At 37.9% G+C, this 19176-nt stretch overlaps 1 protein-coding gene across 4 annotated transcripts in view; it reads left to right on the top strand.

Moving 5' to 3' along the window:
- STAG1 (STAG1 cohesin complex component) overlaps nt 1-17577 on the top strand; it is a 98803-nt gene extending 81226 nt beyond the window's left edge. For all 4 annotated transcript variants that reach the window (XM_083616234.1, XM_083616233.1, XM_083616236.1 and 1 more), the window contains 15 exons: nt 206-276; nt 663-750; nt 1520-1600; nt 3204-3296; nt 4425-4599; nt 6033-6172; nt 7033-7134; nt 7271-7419; nt 8477-8605; nt 10049-10254; nt 12172-12343; nt 12983-13093; nt 14496-14610; nt 15244-15324; nt 15411-17577. In XM_083616234.1, the coding sequence (XP_083472360.1) occupies nt 206-276; nt 663-750; nt 1520-1600; nt 3204-3296; nt 4425-4599; nt 6033-6172; nt 7033-7134; nt 7271-7419; nt 8477-8605; nt 10049-10254; nt 12172-12343; nt 12983-13093; nt 14496-14610; nt 15244-15324; nt 15411-15434 (1737 nt within the window). In that variant the 3' untranslated portion in view covers nt 15435-17577. The remainder of the gene's footprint in view (nt 1-205; nt 277-662; nt 751-1519; nt 1601-3203; nt 3297-4424; nt 4600-6032; nt 6173-7032; nt 7135-7270; nt 7420-8476; nt 8606-10048; nt 10255-12171; nt 12344-12982; nt 13094-14495; nt 14611-15243; nt 15325-15410) is intronic.
- The last annotated feature ends 1599 nt before the right edge of the window (nt 17578-19176 follow it).

Raw genomic sequence — 19176 nt, 5'->3', positions numbered from 1 at the left:
TTGACTCAGTTTGCAATGGATTCAGGCATTTGGAACAGGAAAATTTAGTTTCCAAAATGCACAGGATCTCAATTCTAATCTTAGTTGCCATCACTAATTGTAGGTAGGCTATACATGTATGGATTTAACCTCTTAACACTGTACCACTGTAAATTAAGCACAGTATAAAGTGTTCAGTCCTTGATCCAGTATGTTCTGTTTCCAGGGAGAAGAAGCCGATGATGATGACATATACAACGTTCTCTCCACTTTAAAGAGGTTAACGTCTTTCCACAAGTATGTGCCTTTGACATGTTGTTAGCCAAATCAATTGATGTAGTTACATAGCCAAGTTACACGTGATGCACAACATTAGAGAAGATATGAAAAAGTGATATGTAGAACAAAGGCTGAAAAGTGCTAAAGAAATTGGAAGGTTTCAAGTCATGTGTAGAACTTAAGCACATATTTTGGAAATACTTGATGAAATGTTCAGTGCCACTGAGCAAGATGGTTCTGAAACATACCCATTCTAAATCAAATCCTTGCTTTAAGAGATGATGCACAGTTGAGTTACTAATCCACCTAATCATAGCAATGATTTTATTGTAACAGAACAATTTTTGTTATGTTTTTATTTGGTATATTGATATTTTTTATTTTATTTTTACTACTACTTTCAGCGCTCACGATCTTACAAAATGGGATTTGTTTAGTAACTGCTACAGGTTACTGAGGACTGGAATTGAACATGGAGCTATGCCAGAACAGGTAATAATGGCAATGTGTGTTTAGTTTCTACTAAGGAACTTAAATTCCCTCTTCTAAAAATAAGTGCAAGAATAAGATTAATTGAGAAATACAATCTCATTTTTTGCAGAAATGTAATTTAAAGACTTCTGAGTTACACAGTACTTCATAAGGAATCCACAAGCATATAAAATGATAATTTTTTGTAGACAAGGCTCCAACATGGAATGTGTCTTCCCTGACTGTAGCAAGTTTTAACTTTGCATTCTTAGAAGAGAGCCTGACTCATTATGATTTATATTTTGCGCTGCTGATATAGCAATAGGCAGGGTTGTCTTTATCTGTAATAAAGAATTTGTCAATACTTCACAATTAAATGTTTCTCCAGCCACCTAATGCTTTCTTGTAATTCTGTGATGCCTCCTTGAGGTCACTTGTGGTGACGTTGATGTTGTGCTCTAGTAATCATAGCAATGTTCATATTATCGAACTAAAGCATTTCTAGTTTGGGAATCACCTGGCTGAAACCAGAAGTCAGAATACTCAGTATATGTTTCTGTACTGTCTAAAACTTGATCATTGTTTTAAACTACTGTGAAAGTCTCAGTTTTTATTTTCTAGCTTCAAAGATAAGTAAATGGCCCCTAAAGTATACTAAAATAGGGGGGATAAAATAACAACACTTTAAAAGTGGATTATACAACCTGTTGTTCCCCCACAAAAAACTATTTATGTTCCAAATTGCATAACTTTGCACTTCTGTCTTCATTTTATGTCCATTTTGTTTCAGATAGTGGTGCAGGCTCTTCAGTGTTCCCATTATTCTATTCTCTGGCAGCTGGTAAAGATAACAGAAGGATCTCCTTCAAAAGTAAGAAACATTTGGATTCTAATCTTTCTGAAGGTGTTGTTACTCATTTGATTCTGCTGTGCTCTCCACTTTGTGTCCTTCCATGTATCATTGCATGGTTAGTTTTGTTTAGTATTTCTACAGTGTAGCAACTCATATAGCTGTGAACAGGAGTGAGGTAGATAGAGATTTTTAAAAGGAATTAATTTGAGTCCAGGATTTTCCCTATATATTAAGTGAAATATTAATGCATTTGCACTTGCTTTTGCTAAAAGAGCAGAGTTTCTCAGACTAGCATCTCATCTAGACACTGATAGAAAATGTATCCCAGGCTGAAGCAAAGTTTACATGTGCTAGTTTGCTATCTTAGCTGGAACAGAAGAACAAGATTTAACTTCTTGAATGTGCTTCAGAAGTTATTGTTAAGCCTTGTCAATTTGATTTATCCATCATAATCTCAGATTCTTATATGAAGGCCTTGCAGCTTCCTCACAGACTCACTATAACTACCCTCTGCATATCAAGTTTAGGAATAGTTACCATGGAAAAATCAAGATTACAGTGCAATTTTCTCCTATTACCATACTTCTTCATGTGAATTACGGCCTGCCTCTAAGGGAATGCTTGATAAGCAAATCAAGCTACCTCTTTAGTCCTTTGTACCATCTGTTATCTTTTGGACACTAAGTGATGCCTGTCCTGTTCTCCCGTGCTTTTAAGAGGTTTTTAAAGAGCCTGTTCATGGTTGCAGCTCTTATATTCTTACCCTTTCACTTTTAACTTGCTGGCTGTGTTTTAGAACTATAGATTATTCTATTGTTTTTATTGATGAAGCACCCTTGAAGCAGAGGATCTTTCTGTTATTTTTGTTTGTCTGAGCGCATATGTAAAGGTATGAACTTTTCAATCAAGGTATTAGTCATATCTGTTCAGTGAGCTTTCTGGTCTGCAGCAAAAGTAACATCCATTCTCTGTGTTATACCTCATTGCTCCCTGATGTCTTAACTTGCTAATTTTGAGAATGTATGTGATTATGATGGGCTTCATGGATAGTAAAGCTTCCTATTTTTGCAGAGTTAAGGCCAGAATAAGTGCATCAACAGTCTCAGAGGAAAAGATTCATGATTCTCATATTGTGTGTGTGGTGTTTCTATTTTGATTTTTTACCTCATGGGGAGCAAAGCAGCTTGGGAAGGGGAGAGGATTGAGTAGCCCCATCTGCTGAAACTGGCAATATTCCACAAATTTTTCACTTTAAAGAAACACACACAAAACTCCCAAATATTGTTTTGTTAGATTATACAAATTAAATTTTCCTGCCCCCTCATACTATATGCCTGTTACTTGGGCTTTGGTTTTAACAGATCTCTGTAACTTACTGTTACATTTTTAAAAAGTGATTCTGAACCACCTTGCAGGCCTTGTCTAGGCCAAAAATTACTTTATTTATAAATAGTGTAATTTGGTTTAGTTTTCTTTTGTCTTTCTGTCTGTCTCAATAGCTGTCTTGGTGGACTGGGAGTTTATTCAGTAATCCTACTATAATCCTTTTTTATTTTGGTCTTGACTAGACAAACTTTGATTAATATGTAAACAATTAATTTCTGTTTAATATTTGCTCCAGGAAGATTTGTTGGTGTTGAGGAAAACAGTGAAATCATTTCTGGCTGTTTGCCAACAGTGTCTATCAAATGTAAACACTCCAGTCAAAGAAGAGGTAAAAGAAATTTCAACAAATTTTCAACATGTCAAACTTAAGTAAATATTTTAAAGCTGTGTTTTACACCGTGTTAAAACAACACACACATACACACACACGCACACAGTCCTTGATTAGCATGAATAATAAAATCACAGACATGTTAAATTTTGCAAAAGTGTTTTGTTTTTTGCCTACCAAAATCATTTTTGTTTGTTGGGGACAACTTTCACAGAGGATGAATATAATTAGCCACAGAGTCAAAGATGCTTTAATTTTATGTGACTGGATTCTGGATGAAGATTAAGTATCTTCATTGCAAAGAGCTTGTTTTTATCATGTCATGCAGCACAAAAATTAGATTTCCTTTATTTTCATCAGAACTTTAAATGTACTGAAGGAATTAATTAAAATTACTTGCAAGTAACCTCAAGAACTAGGTGTCATTTCAGAATTCAGTGGACAATTCATTCCCTTGCCGCTTCCTTCCTTTTATCTCCCATAAGCACTCAAGTTTAATGTAATGTCAAAACCACTCTCATTGAATTCAGGAGTTCACACTGTACTTTTAAAAAACAACTAAGTGTACAATCTAGAATAATTCATGGAAATGTGACAACACCAGACACACAGATATTAATTTGTGGAGGCGGGGAAGGTAAATTATGCCATTAACATCTTGATTGGTTTGGTTCATGAAATCTATGATATTATTTTTAAGCTGCTCTTGAATGGTGCATAGGCATTAGGATGGAATAGGAATCTCTTTCTCGATATAGATATAGATACACACACGCACACACACACACACCTATTTATAGTAGCTATTACACACCTTTTCTTCAGCTCTCTGGGAAGTAATGGCAAGGATTTATTACCCATTCAGTTTTGAACCTTTTCAACATGTACACCCCAGTTATTGCTGAAGAATAACTTAGAGAAGTCAATAATAACTTGCTGCTTCATCTAAAGCAGCTTTCCTTAGTTCAGCATTGCCCTTTATTAGCAGTTCTCCTCTGCAACAGCTGAATTGTGTGATCCACCAAAATACTTGTGTTGAAATCTCATGCTTCAAGTTGTTCATTTGGAATCTGAGCCTTTCTTGATGTCTACAGAGTGATTGATTGCAGTTATTTTGTATTCCAGGCTTTCATGCTGCTCTGTGATCTGTTGATGATTTTTAGCCACCAGCTAATGAGTGGAGGCAGGGAGGGTCTTCAACCTTTGGTGTTTAATCCAGATTCAGGACTCCAGTCTGAACTCCTTAGCTTTGTAATGGACCATGTCTTCATTGACCAGGATGATGAGAATCAGAGCATGGGTAAATGTTTGTTATCTTGATTTATACTTGCACATAGCTTCAATAACAACACGCCTTACCCATTTATCATGTTTATTTCATTTATGGGCTATAATTTCCCCATATTTATCTTTCCTTATCAGTGGTTTTGTCTTCTAAACCCCGTTTCTAGGTTACTTTATGGGAGTGTGAAATGTGGTATCATTAGTAATTCTTCTGTTTCACAGAGAGGATGAGCATACCACAAGCTTGTAAATTAGAGATTGAGAACCTGTGGCTTTCCAGATTACTCCAACTCCCAATAGACCTAGGCAGTATGACCAGTGATCAGGAATGATGGGAGTTGTAGTCCAGCAACATCTGGAAGGCCACAGTTCCCCCATCATTGTTGTATATGCTACCACTCATTGCACACCAGTGTCTTACAAGTAATATCAGAAGTGATTATATTGCATTGATAGTGTTTTGGTGCATTCAGTTGGAGTATTGCTTAGGAGGGGTATCTTTATTTTTAGATCTTATGATTTATGTGGAAATTGTTCAGTTTGGTTGTGTATTTTTTAGGTATTTTTATTTATTGTCTATGACTGCTTTTATTTGTGCTTATATAAATATTTTATGTTGTAAGCTGCCTTGGTCATAGTTTTAACTATAGAAAGGTGGCAAACAAATAAAATTATGATTAGTAAAAGAAAACAATTTGAGATTGTAATAATTTTTCATAGAATTTCAGTTCGCTATCCTTCCTTTAAAAAAAAAACTTGCTTGATATTCTTGCCACCTTCACATGTAATAATAATCTATGGTTTCTCATGATGTGCATAAGCTATAGGAAGCCTTGGGCTCACATGCTTTCCCATCACCACTTTCCATGTAATGGATGAGGAGGACTTTGAAAGCATTTATTTTCAGTTTCATTTAACAACAGGTCATTGTATCATCCAGATGTAGAATTGTGTTCAAACTAACCACAGCTAGTTCAAACAAGACAGCTCCAGTAAGTAGGGTTTGAAGTTGGCTTATCTGAAACTGCCCACGGATAACATTAACCACAATTTGTTGTGTCAGACAGCATGACTGTTATCTAAAACTCAAACTAAAAGCTTCTGAGGACCTCCTCCCAGCCACAGGGTGGAGGGAGTGTGTGAGCTAAAGCCTGCTGTTTCTCATGCATATTTCACTAAACCATGCTTTATTATGATGTGCAAATGCAACTACTAGACTAGTCAAAATGTCAAATTTGGGGCTTGGTTACAGTGAGAGCTCAGCTTCCAGAGTTCAAACTCCTACCAATACTCATAATTCATTTTCACCAAATTGCTGTCTGACTGTGATCCCACTTAAACCATCCAGTCATATTTTAGTGAATTGTATTGAGTGCCAGCTGAATTTGTGAAGTAGAGTTCAATGTCAGTTTCAAAGGTAACAAATATTTTTATTGCTTTAATGTCTAGAGGGAGATGAAGAGGATGAAGCTAATAAAATTGAAGCTTTACACAAGAGAAGAAACCTTTTGGCTGCCTTTAGCAAACTTATAATTTATGATATTGTAGACATGCATGCAGCAGCTGATATCTTCAAACATTATATGAAGGTATAGTTCCATAATTGTTTCATTTCTCATAATAATATCAGATTTGTGCTGTGAACTGCATTAACTTCCAGCATGTGGTTTTGCCTTGTTTTGAATGATACTCTTATTGGACAGCGTTAGTACTTTGTCTAGTCTTAATTATCCTTGAATCCTGCATCGCAGGGGGTTGGACTAGATGACCCTTGGAGTCCCTTCCAACTCTATAATTTTATGTTTAATGAATCCTGCAAGATTTTTAGTAATAATACAGCTGAAATATATTGGTGTGTGGGAGTGATTGCTAGCTCTTTGGCCCAAACAATGTGAAACCGACTAACCCTATCTATAGGAAGCTTCCATTCATAGAAATAGAGTGCCACTCATGGAAACAGTCCTTCCATGAGCAGAGTTCTTATTCTATGTATGGAAGCTTCTTCCATTGAAGGGGCAAAGAGTGTGAATTCAGCCCTCTGATTGACATCCAGTGACACGTTAGGGCTTCCTCTTCCTCTCCTCCCCCACTGCAGCACATCACAAATCCCTAAATTCACTATAAAGCATTGTCAACTGAAGGGGAACAGAATACAGTGGTACCTCTGGTTATGAACACTTTGGGTTACGAACTCTGCCAACCCAGAAGTAGCTGCTCCTAGTTGTGAACTTTGCCCCAGGATGTGAAGAGAAATTGCGCACCGGGAAACCCCATTAGCAAATCACGCCTCAGGATGAGAACGGTTTCAGCTTAGGAACGGACCTCTGGAACAAATTCAGTTAGTAACCAGAGGTACCACTGTATAGAAAGAGTACATAAAATTGAAGATAGTCAAGACTAAATGTTACATGTCACAACTAAAAGAGTGTTTTTTTTCTCTTTCTTTTAGTACTACAATGACTATGGGGATATAATTAAGGAGACACTGAGTAAAACAAGGCAAATTGATAAAATTCAGTGTGCAAAAACCCTCATTCTCAGTTTGCAGCAGGTAAGAATCTTAGGCATCAAGAATTGTAACTTGTGATATTTATTACATGGCAGCTGACACCCATGTATATGCTGCAGACTTCCATTTGAAACACTTGTGTTTAAAATTTTAACCATTCAATTCTTTCTTTCGTTAGCTGTTTAACGAGCTTGTTCAAGAGCAAGGTCCTAACTTGGACAGGACATCAGCCCATGTCAGTGGGATTAAGGAGTTGGCCCGAAGGTTTGCTCTTACTTTTGGCCTGGACCAGATCAAGACGAGAGAGGCTGTAGCCACGTTACACAAGTGAGTGGCAAGGGATACATTAAAAGGCACTTAACCTGTGTGAGAGATTTTTAGTGTGGAATCGTGTCAGTTTGTCAAATAATAACAGCAATTTGCTGTTCTTTCTATTTATGAATTCAGCATATATGCTTATGAGAAATATGCTGGTGTTGGAGAGAAACACAGAAATTTGTTTGTATTAGGTTTATATTTTAAAATCCTTGACTAGTCTGCCTCATCAAGGATGTGGGATGTATAGCAATTCCATCTCCCTCTCTAGACTCGGTCAGATTGGGTGGTAAACATTTGACTTCTGGTGCCTAAAGTGACAGAAATTGTCTCAGTGGCTTGGGGTGCCTTTTATCACCTTTGACTAAGAGCTCAACTGTGGCAGTACATGGACAGATAAATGTCCAAATAACAATTATTCATGCCCTGTTGTCCTACTTAGATTGCAGCAGTGCATTATATATGGTGATGTCTTTGAAAAGAGTCTAGAAACTTCAGCTGGTCCAAAACCAGGCAAGATTTATTAACAGGAACTGACCAATATGCCTATGTTACGTCCCTCATTTTTCATATGCACTGGCTGCCAGTATGTTTCCCAGTCCTATTCAAAGTTTAGGCATTACCTTTTAAATCCTAAATGGCTTCGTGACACAGGGTACCTGAAGGATTGCCTCCTCCTATGTATACCAGACTCTAAAGTCATATTTAGAGGCCCTTTTCCACATTCCCCTGTAGAATGAAGTTTGATGGGGGTGGGATACTTGAGGGAGGGCTTTTTCAGGGGTGGTGCCCTGGTTGTGGAATGTCCTCTGTAGAGAGGCTCACTTGACACCTTCATTATACTTCTTTTAGTACCAGGCTTTTAAATTTCTTAAGCTCCTTTAGTTCTTTTTAAAAAGTTTGCTGGTGGTGGTTCAATTATTTGTTGTGGCTATTTCCATTTCCTTATTTTGTTTTGTTTTTTGAAATATGGCTTTTATGTTGAGCTGTTCACTGCACAGAGAGTATTAGTTATTGGGCGGTATAGTGTTGCAAATAAATCAGTTATGTCCTTTGAATTTTATTACAGAGATGGCATAGAATTCGCTTTTAAATATCAGAATCAGAAAGGCCAAGAATATCCTCCTCCTAACCTTGCTTTCTTGGAAGTACTTAGTGAATTTTCTTCTAAACTCCTGCGGCAGGACAAAAAGACAGTGTAAGTACTGTTTTGCTGATTGTATGCTTATTTTGTTGTTGTTTATTCAATTTATATACCACCCTTAATCTGAAGATTCCAGGGCAGTGTACAACATTAAAAACATGGTCACAGAAAAATCATAACGCCCCCCACCCCCCCTTTTAAAAGGCCATTGATTAATGGTTTAATGCCTAGCTAAAGAGGAATGTTATTGATCTGTATACAGGAAGCTAAGAATTATCTGCTGTTTGAAATTACGTGTAATGGCAATTTCTGTAATTGGCTTTGGAATCCACAAGGGTTCAAACTGTTTGGATTCTGGGAACTATGGATTATCTATTCTTAAAACCATGTTCCCATAGCATCCTGTCTCATACTCTGAAGCAATGTAGGCAGGTAATAAACAAATAATGTACCTTGACTCTAGAAGAGGAGGCTGTCCTCTTTGTGAGGGTTTGGGGAGCAAGAACTGGCAAGATCTCGTGAGTTGGACTGCTTCTACAAGCTAGGTCTTCAGGCTCAAGTCCCTTTAGTTTGTTTGTGTGCTAGCTTGAGGATGCTGAAATTGTATTCTGACTATGCATAATGCTTTAAAAATGGCTTCTTCTCCCTAATTTAGATGATAAATTATTTGCACATAGGTTTTGCAGATTTTTAGTCCTTGTATATATGCTTAGTACATTTGTGAACACATTGTAAATAGTAATATTAAAAGGTAGTTTGGCTTCACAAAAGCAATACAATGGTACCTCGGAAGTCAAATGGAATCCATTCCGGAAGTCCATTCGACTTCCAAAACGTTCGGAAACCAAGGCGTGGCTTCTGATTGGCTACAGGAAGCTCCTGCAAACTGAAACACTCACTTCCGGGTTTGTGGCATTTGGGAGCCAAAATATTAGACTCGCAAGGTGTTCACGAACCAAGCTACAACTATATTGGGAATAAATCTAATCCTTATGTAGCAGCTTTGGTTGAAAGAAGACACTGGGCAGTTGACGAGGATATACTGATCTTTAAATAAATATTATTCTCTTGTATAACCTTGCACAGCCCGAGCCTGCATATTCTAAATCTGCATATAAATATTGCCAGCTGCAACAACCAGAAAATTTCTGCTGCTCTTGTGGATGGGGAAAAAATGAAACCAAGTAGCTAAGGGAGTCTTATTTCATAGTGTTTGTGTGTGCAGTTTTGTTAATATGTTACATGTGCACATGGGAATCCCTATATGTGTCCACCCCACATAACCCCACCCCCCAAATACATCAGTTTTTAGCTATTGGCAGGAAAACTTTACTCCCTTACAAACAGTCAGGGTAAATTTCCCTCTGAATGTACATGACCCTAGTATTATGCAGAACATCTGATGGCTAATTAAGGCAGAAGTGATACTGTGATTACAAAAGCTATTTTATTCATATTTTATTTATTTATCCTCTCGCTGTCTTCTCCTGCCACCAGTCACACTTACCTGGAGAAGTTCCTAACAGAACAGATGATGGAGAGGAGGGAAGATGTATGGCTTCCACTGATTTCCTACAGAAATTCATTAGTTACAGGTGGGGAAGATGATAGGATGTCCGTAAATAGTGGAAGCAGTAGCAGCAAAGCCTCTTCAGTGAGAAATAAGAAGGGCCGGCCTCCGCTTCACAAGAAAAGAGTTGAGGGTAAGTAGGGGTTTGAAGAATGCCTGTTACTTTGTGGACCAGATTTGCACCTGACAGAAAAGTGAAACTTGCTTTGACTTCATGCTGTTGAAATAGACCTCAGGATATGAGAGTGGCATCTCTTTTTGGAACATAATTTGACAGCAAGGGAGTTAAGGGTCAAAATTTAAACAACCCATTATTTAGGCAGAAATAGAAAAAGCAAAAAATAAAAAACCTTCCAGGCCTTTTCACAGAAGTTAGTCAAAGCTTTCCTGGAGATTCTAGTGGCTTTGAATCTCATTAAAAGTCCTATTTTTTCATTGTATGAATAAAGCACTTTCATAAAGTTACTTCATATTGTGCATAGGTAGCTTCTAGTACACAGATCTTTCTTTCTTTGTTTATAAGATTTATTACCCACCCTTCACCATAGGGTCTCAGGGCCTGTTACAACAACATATTCAATTATAAAAACAAGTAATACAGTTCTAAACAAAAAGAGAATAAGATAGATTAAATCAAAGAGATGTATCCTACAAAACCAAGTAACTGTCAAAAACCAGGACATACAGGTATCTTCAGCATAAGTGAGAACTCTGTAGGGAGTTTGTGGGAAGTTCCACAATTTATGGGTTGCCACAGAGAAATCCCTCTTCTGGGCCACTATTTCCCTGCACTTGTGCAGGTAGCAGAACTACTGAGAGAACCCTTCTGCTGATCTTAACACCCAAGAAAGCTTGCCGGGATTAAGGTGGTCTTTCAGATATTTGCAGTATTGAGTTTGTCCGATCTTTTCGTATTTAAAGGTTTTATTGATATAGAGAGCAATTGGCAGGTCACAAAACTATAAAAGCAAACATTGTGGCATATAAATTTTGTTTTCTCTTAGGTAAGATTCCCAGGATGGGGAAATAATCTGTTTAGACTGAGATTAGGCTGGGCAAGACTGCTTGCAAGTTTATCCTGTTTCCCAAACATCTCCGCTTGAGATGTTTGAAAAACTGACTAGACCAAATCTTGTAGGGACCTTCTCTTAGTGTAGCAATAGAGGTAATTGAGTAAATGTGTGTACACATGCTTCTACTGAAGGTATATCAGATGGGTTTGTTTCCACATGCGAGAGAAGGAGGAAGTAAGAGCAGTGAGAATGTAGAAAGCTTTGCAGATTTTTTAGAGTAATCCTAAAAGGTCAATATACTGCTTGTATCAAGAAGTCAGGCAAATTAGTGGATTTGGGGGAATGACACAAAATTCACTTGCCAAGATCACCAGATGCTATATTTATATATTAAACAGATTGGTATGAAATATTCAAAAAAAATATATCCTGCAGAGCATCTTGCTTAAGGTTTCACAATCAGTTGGGTAGGAGATTGGGGTTCCTCAATTATTATTTTGTTATTTTGCAACGTCTATGCAGCTTTTCAAAACCGGTTTATTATGAAAAGGTTATAAACAAAGAACACAACAAAGTAACATAATTAGAATCTAGCACAGTAAGTTTAAGAAACAAAAAACATAAAAAACATAAACACTCTATCAGTCAAAGGAGATAAGTCCTTTGGTTCATGTCTCAAATTAACCAAGAGATTTATATAGTTGTAGAGGTGGGAGGAACCATGATGTAAACACCATATGAAAAAAATCCCCTATAATGCTGAAATCCTAATGCCTACAATATGTCTGTGAAGAAAATAGATTATGCAATAAACATTTCTGTTGTAGAGCTGGTGTCTTTTTAATGGCACAGAAGTAATACATTAGAGCTCAACCTGAAGAAAAATGCTAGATTTATTAATCTTCATTTGTTCAATGTGACAGAAAACTAAATTTTTATAAACTGTTTAAAATAAATGGTATATTATCTGCACAAGTTAAAAATGGGCAATAGCACTAAACCTTTGTGGTGTGTAATAGTTTATTATCTTTTGTTAGATGAGAATATTGAAGGCTCCTGGCTGAATAGAAATGACAGCATCCAAACTCCAGGTGCTCTACAGACTCCACAACTCACATCAACGGTGCTGAGAGAGAACACTCGGCAAATTGGGGAGCAAATTCAGGAACACGAGTCAGAACCTGGATCTGAGCAGGATTTTTTGCACAAGTATGTACCAATGAAATGCTTCCATTGTAAAAAGAAATTCCTATTTAAAATGCTGCTGGAATGAAAATTCTAAAGCTTAATTTAAAAACTCACTTTCATAAAACTAATACAAATGCAGTCTTCCTATTCTTTGTGTTTTTGAAATGAAACAAAGGAATTTGGCAAGGGGGAGTTTAGTGCAGAGCTTCCCAAGTATTCTTTATTGTTTGTTTAAAATTATCACCAAGTTATGACTGGCAGCACAACTGTCCCTTTCTTCTAAAAGACAAAACAAAAGATTTCCAGACAAAAACAGAACTTGTGATAGATAATGCAATCACATTCCACATGGCAAAAACAACCAGGGTAAAGTATTGTATTTTTCTGAGGCACAAAATATTGTGCTTTAAGTGCTGCACCCTGGAAGAGTGGAGCCAGTGTAAAAAAAATGAGGGGGGGGTATTCTACTTTACTATTACGTTTTTATCATTTCATTCCTCCCAGGAGCTAGGAGTGGGATACATTGTTTTCTTCCCCTTGCCCTTTTTATCCACACAAGAACCTAGTGAGGTAGATTAGTCTAAGAGATGGTAACTGGTTCAAGGTAACATCAAAATATGTCGGGCATCCATCCTGTGACTGAATGACCATATTCTCCAGTCCTCAGATGCAGATATCTTGGCTGGGCCAACAGAAATTAGAAGACTTAAGTCGAAAGGACAGGACGGGAATGAGCTACATGAAAGGACGAAGTGGTGTAAGGCATGCAGTGTAAGTATTCAGATCCCAGTGCTGAATTAAGTTAGATATACACTAATAATTCAGTGATCTGTAAACGAAATTTGGTTAGTTGTATTAGTAGCCACTTGGCTTCCAGCAACTCTAGAAAGATATACAGCACACACAAACAAAGCTATGATGTGGAATAAGGCTTGCCACAGTATGCGTAGTAACTGACATTTGGATTGGTAAACACCGTTGAGCACTACAGGTGTACAGTGTACTTGTGCAACAGTGATGGTAGTCTCTTCTGATGGTTAAAAGTTGCATTAATGGAACTTGTTGCAGGCCCTAGTTCATATCATGGGTTGGCTTATCTTGGGTTGTTTGCATGTGATTGGTGCTGGAGTACCTAAATTATAGAGCTGAAATGGTGTGCAAGCTTCTGTTTTCTGCTGAACAGAATTAAAGTACATTAAAAGTATCAAGAGCATACCTAAAGGCTTAACCACAGGGGTAAAAGGGTAAAGGTAAAGGTACCCCTGCCCAACCACAGGGGTACAGTAGGCCAATTGTGTTGAGCAAGTGCTTTAGCAAATATCTGCATCTCAGCGGTAAAAAGCTTTTCTTTTTTTATTATTTTAAAATTGAGATGAGGCATTTGCACTTATGCATCAATTGTGCTCCTTCTGGGGTAGTTTGTCCATCTTTGGTCCCCACCCTGCACTCAGCTCTCACCTGTGACTCCTAGAAGCTGTCAGGCTGTGTCAGGAACAGCTTTGACTGGCCAGCTAAACCAGGTGAGGGTAAACTATGGGTCTCAAACCCTTGGTGAGTTAGGGACTCCCCTGCATGCAAAGATAGGCTCCAGCAGATTGAGTGGACAAGACCAATAGTGGGTCCAGTGGTCAAGAAGGCAGTTTCTCCACATGCTGTAGAGGGAAGTGAGGGGCAGGTGGGGCTTGTCAAAGATGTGAAGGTAGCCCATGTACGAGAAGGAAGACTGTTCCTAAATCTCTGCTGCTTGAGGGATATCCTTGGGAGAAGAAAAGGCTAAGGGGTAAGCCCTACAGAAATCCAGAGCGGAGTCCCAAAAACAGTTGGATGATGCCTTATATTCCTCCTTCTGGCAACTCCTGTAGCCAAACTAGTGCCAAACGTATTTCCCTTCTTTCCTTTGGACCACATCAGTGAGGCAGAGTAGGTAGTATTGTCATTGGGGCAGCTGATGAGCTCCTTAAGACTCTGCCTAGGCTTGCACCCCAGGGAGGTAACTTCATTTCTGCTAACACAGTGGTTTCACTTCAGCCCCAGAGCTGCACCCCATTGTCTCTTGATACAGACAGATGCCAACAGTATCCTATGCTTCAGTCTGTATCTACCCAGGAAGACCAGCAATTATATGTTTGATCTCATTACCAACATATTCATATTCCTTTTTTCTCCCAACAAGGCGGGGTCTAATGGAGGATGATGCTGAGCCCATCTTTGAAGATGTAATGATGTCTTCACGAGGCCAGTTAGAGGACATGAATGAAGAATTTGAAGACACCATGGTCATTGATCTGGTCAGTAAATACTCACTTAGTGGCTTTTCAAAGACATCTGAAGACAAGCATGTTTTAGGAAGGTTTTAATTTTTGGTGTGTTCCTTTATACTTTGTTGAAAGCCGCCCAGTGACTGGGGTACAAGAATTTGCTGCTGTTGTTAGTCACATAGGAGTACTGTAATAGAAATTAAAAATATAGAGCTCGTTTGAGCTCTAGGACACCTCCTCTGAGTTGGCTGCCACGGTTTTGAGATGAGATCGTTCAGAGGGCTTGCATGTCCAAACTTGCCTTGGGGGTTCACAATCTGTTTTTCTCTCTCTCTGTATTTGTGCTTTGTTAGTATGCTCTGTCTTTTTTCTTAATTTTATTGCTTGGTTGTTGTTTTTTCTATAGTAGGTTGGGCTCCCTGCCCCCCTGGTCTCCTATCCTGAGCTATCTCTCACTTCTATATTCAGGGATCTCTTCTTGTTGGTTAAGTGTTGCTCCTGAATTGGCAACAAAAGTTGCCATTTACACCACTCACTGTTCAGATTGCTCTTAATTCACATTAGTTGCTGTTAGTGCTAGGAATAGACAGAAAGTCCTTCCTAACGCTTGCTGTCTTGGCTGCTCCTGCTGCCTCTGACAATGACAAAGTATTTTTTTTCCAGCCCCCTTCAAGAAACAGACGAGAAAGAGCTGAATTGAGGCCAGATTTCTTTGACTCCGCAGCTATCATTGAAGATGATTCGGTAAGATTTCACAAGGTATTGTTTGCCACTTGGAGCTGCAAAGGATTCTTCTGTGCGTAACTTTTGTTCTCAATTATCTTTCCCAGGGATTTGGAATGCCAATGTTCTGAAGTCTGGTGAAGACACTATACAAATGTGGAACTCTGTTCTTTAGAGCTCAAGGCCTATATACTGTGATAGCTTATATGAAAACCACATTTTTGATGTGATTTGGTTTGATTTTTAACCAAATTATTAAGGTCATTTCCTTTTTGTAATGAGAGAGAAGAGGAGCTTCTTAATGAAACAAGGAATATTGGCCAGTCACCTCAGAAAGGCTGACCTACAAATCATTTGTTTCCCTGTCCTTGACAGTCCTAATGCAGGTTTTTTTTCCTGGATGGGGAGAAGCTTTTAAATTAAAACAGTTAAAAAATAAACACTGTTCTACACATTTTCAGAAAACATTGAATGAAAACAAAACTTTTTAACTTTATTTTTCTGCTGTACAACTTCAAAATGTTTTAACATTTGCCTTTTTATGTTTTAGAAGCTAGCCATTTTATTAAATTTATGCCTGTCAGCCATTGACCAGCAGTGATGCTATCAGCAGGCCATCCTGGCTGGAGAAGTGTTGTTAAACGCACTGGATGTGACTAGCAGTATGGTACACTTCTAGATCCTCTCTGACCATTGAAAGTGGAACACTCTTGCAAAAGAGGCTAGAAGTCAGGTGTATGCATCTCTGCCAAAAAGTCAGATTCTGAAAAGAAAAAATCCCCAGATTTTATACTTCTGAGAAGATTTATTTTTTATTTATAAGAGGGCATAAAATAAGAGATGTCCATAAGCCACTTTTCCAACAGACGCTGTGTAACATTCATTTTATATAGCACTAGGGGAACACACAAACAGCACATTTTCTATTGGTACTTGTTCTGTGCATTTTTAGCAACTTATACCAGCAAATAAAATATTCTCAGAAAAACAAACCAGTGGTTCTAAAGTAATCTATTTGCTGTTTCTACTACCTATCTCATGGCCTGTCAGATCTGAGGTACAAAAGCAGCAACTTTCCTGAGGAATGCAAATCACCGGGTGGGGTGGTGGGAGGAGGGAGACAGAAGTCACACTTGCATTTTCAAAGCAATTTTAACTGTACCATAGAGAAGTGTCTAACTTTCCATGCCGTAAATACCCTTTTGTGCTATTTTTGTAAATTAATTTTGCCAGTTAGATTTACTGTATGTGCTGCATAGAAACTTGTGCTTAGATGGTGACGTTCTTAAGCTTACAATGGAATACAGCTACATTCTCAGTGTTAACTGTGCATTATTAAGAGTAATTATTAAATGATTTTCTAAAAAGCAGAACAATCCAAAAAACAATCAGCTAATTATTTGTTCTAAGATATTTTCAGTGTCTTCAATGATCTGGACTTTCACTCTGCTTTGATAGTATGATTCTTACTGGTAGCTGCTAATGTAGTTAAAGGACTGATTTTGTTCCTCGGAGGTGAGCACAGCTCCTGTTAATAAGACCATTTGTAAAAATGAGGCCAAACTAGTCTTCTTTTTGGAGTTTAAATGTTAGTGTGCTTTAAAGCAGATCTAAATTGACCCAGTTCTAATATACCTGCTTCAGAGGTGTTTTTTGATAGCAGTTGCAAAATAACTCTGACCTACCTCCCATAAAGGTCCTTTTATTGAATCAAGGTGCATCCAATGCTTACTTGCCTTTTGGGAGACAAAGACAACATTTAAATCAAATCATTTAGTTGGGATTTCCCCTCCTAAAATTGTACAGTACTCAAATTTTGGTTGCCAAAAACATCTAATAATTCAAGCAAGGCAGTTGTTTAGGAATTGAAAAGTTGCTAAAGTCACTGAGTTGGTGCTTCAGGACAAAGTACAAGTTCTCGCAAAACAGTGGACACAAATGGTGCAGTAGCACATCGGTGTAGTGGGCAGAGTGGCATAGCTGCTGGTGGTTTAAATCCATCAGAGACAAACCTTGTGTTCCACAGCCCTTCATATGGAAAATTGAATTTTAATTGATCCTTATAGAATTCTGTAAAAGAAAAGCCGTTTACAAGTAAGTTACCTCCAATGGGTTTCCAGTTCAGTTTGCGGTCAATAGGTTTTTAAAAATGTGTCTCCTTGATTGGTTTTGCTAGTAATTCTGTAAATTGTACATTTACAATTTGAGGTTTTTTCCTTTTGTACAATTTAAAACTGATGCTTCACTTTTCCTTTAATAAACTCCTCAAAATCACATGTGCAGTGGAGTCCTTTCCACAAAAGCATTTGAAAATGGGTGCTTTCTGTTTGGTCTGTCTTCCACTAAATATTTTCCTATAGTGAAGCTTGAAAGTGTGCTAATCCTGCTGCTTGCCCAGCATTCTGGGCAGATCAGACATTGAGGGTTTTTCCTTCTGCAGTAAGAGTGAACATGTTTCACCCTTAAGTGAAACATTGCAGCATCTTGAAAACCTTACATTTCCCCAAGCAGTTGCTGTTCCTTACCCATACCTAAGGTGTAATTCAAGTAAATAGATTCAGAGCATGTGGAGTTGAGATTGGGGCTGATACTGTGACCTGTAACGTGCGCAGAAAACTTTGCAGAATCCAATTGATGGTACAGGATTCGGAAGTCTCCTGCTTTCATTGAAAGAACCACCACCTCATGACTGTGCAGTAGGTGTGTACAAAAGCCCTCCAGAATTCAGTAGACATTCCTCATTTCTCCTGTCAATACACTTATTGCCCAAGCCTCTCCTGCCACCACTTTGGTGGTTATTTATACAAAAGCATAACAAGTTCAAAAATAAGCATTTAATAAATCAACTTGGAAGATCTGTTGTTATGCTGCACATTGAAATGGGAGTTCCTGTAAATGAAACCTTACTTGACAGTGAAAGAAAAAGTACAGAATTCAGCCAATCTTTTTTACTGAAATTGGACAGAAACTTGAGTTGGGTTTCCACAGTCTATCTCCTTGTCTGAGTTGATGAGGTGAAGCACTTTGTTTGTTCTTTTCTCTACACCTGGCAAACACCTGAGAATGGAACAACTTACCATCACACGATAGATTGTAGACTGGCTTTAACAAATATTATATGGCTTCTGGTTCCATGATGTAAGATTGGTTGGGTGTAAATTAATATTTATTTTTTTATTTTTTTTAAAAAAGATCTCTCCAGATATGTGGTCTCCTATATTTCTTATTGACAGAATGCCTGTAGCTCCTCTGTATCTTATCTTGGGTGGGCAGGGGTAGAAGATAAGTGTCTGGATTTTAGCATTTTTGGCTATTTATTTCTACCAGTAGAGTCCAGAAGCCATGCAACACATTTGTACAGCAACTTGATGTCAACCACAGTTGATTCAATAGGTCTACATAAAGTACTGTTATCTCTTTGGACTCTTTAAATTCACCCTCTGACAAAGGAAACTTCCTTGCCCAAAGGGTGCAGCAGCTTTACACTGAGCAAGGAGAAAAATTATCCAACTTCTAGAAGTAGTAATCAACTTTTCTATTGTGACCCTATCCAATCTATTCATTGGCAAACAATAATTGTTCTCTTAAACACAGATTATAGAACACACTTCGGAATTCTGTACAATTGTGAAAACCCATACGAAAAAACAGCGAGTGTCTGTTGTACAGAACATCTGCTATTTTTATAGGGTTGTTGAACCCTGGACTAAATATTGATACTTGAGTGATAATAATATTGGAACAGCAATGCAGTGGAAAATTTGTGGTTTAGTGTCCCACTTTTAGTCATAATTTTCTTTTCTTGGTTCCCTAATAAGTACAAATGTCCTTAGGTTTAAATATTACTTGTAATTTTCATGCCCGCAGCTTTAG

Source organism: Podarcis filfolensis, assembly GCF_964270895.1.
Source record: "Podarcis filfolensis genome assembly, chromosome: 5".
Lineage (NCBI taxonomy): Eukaryota > Metazoa > Chordata > Lepidosauria > Squamata > Lacertidae > Podarcis > Podarcis filfolensis.
This window is presented reverse-complemented; position numbering and strand designations above follow the sequence as displayed.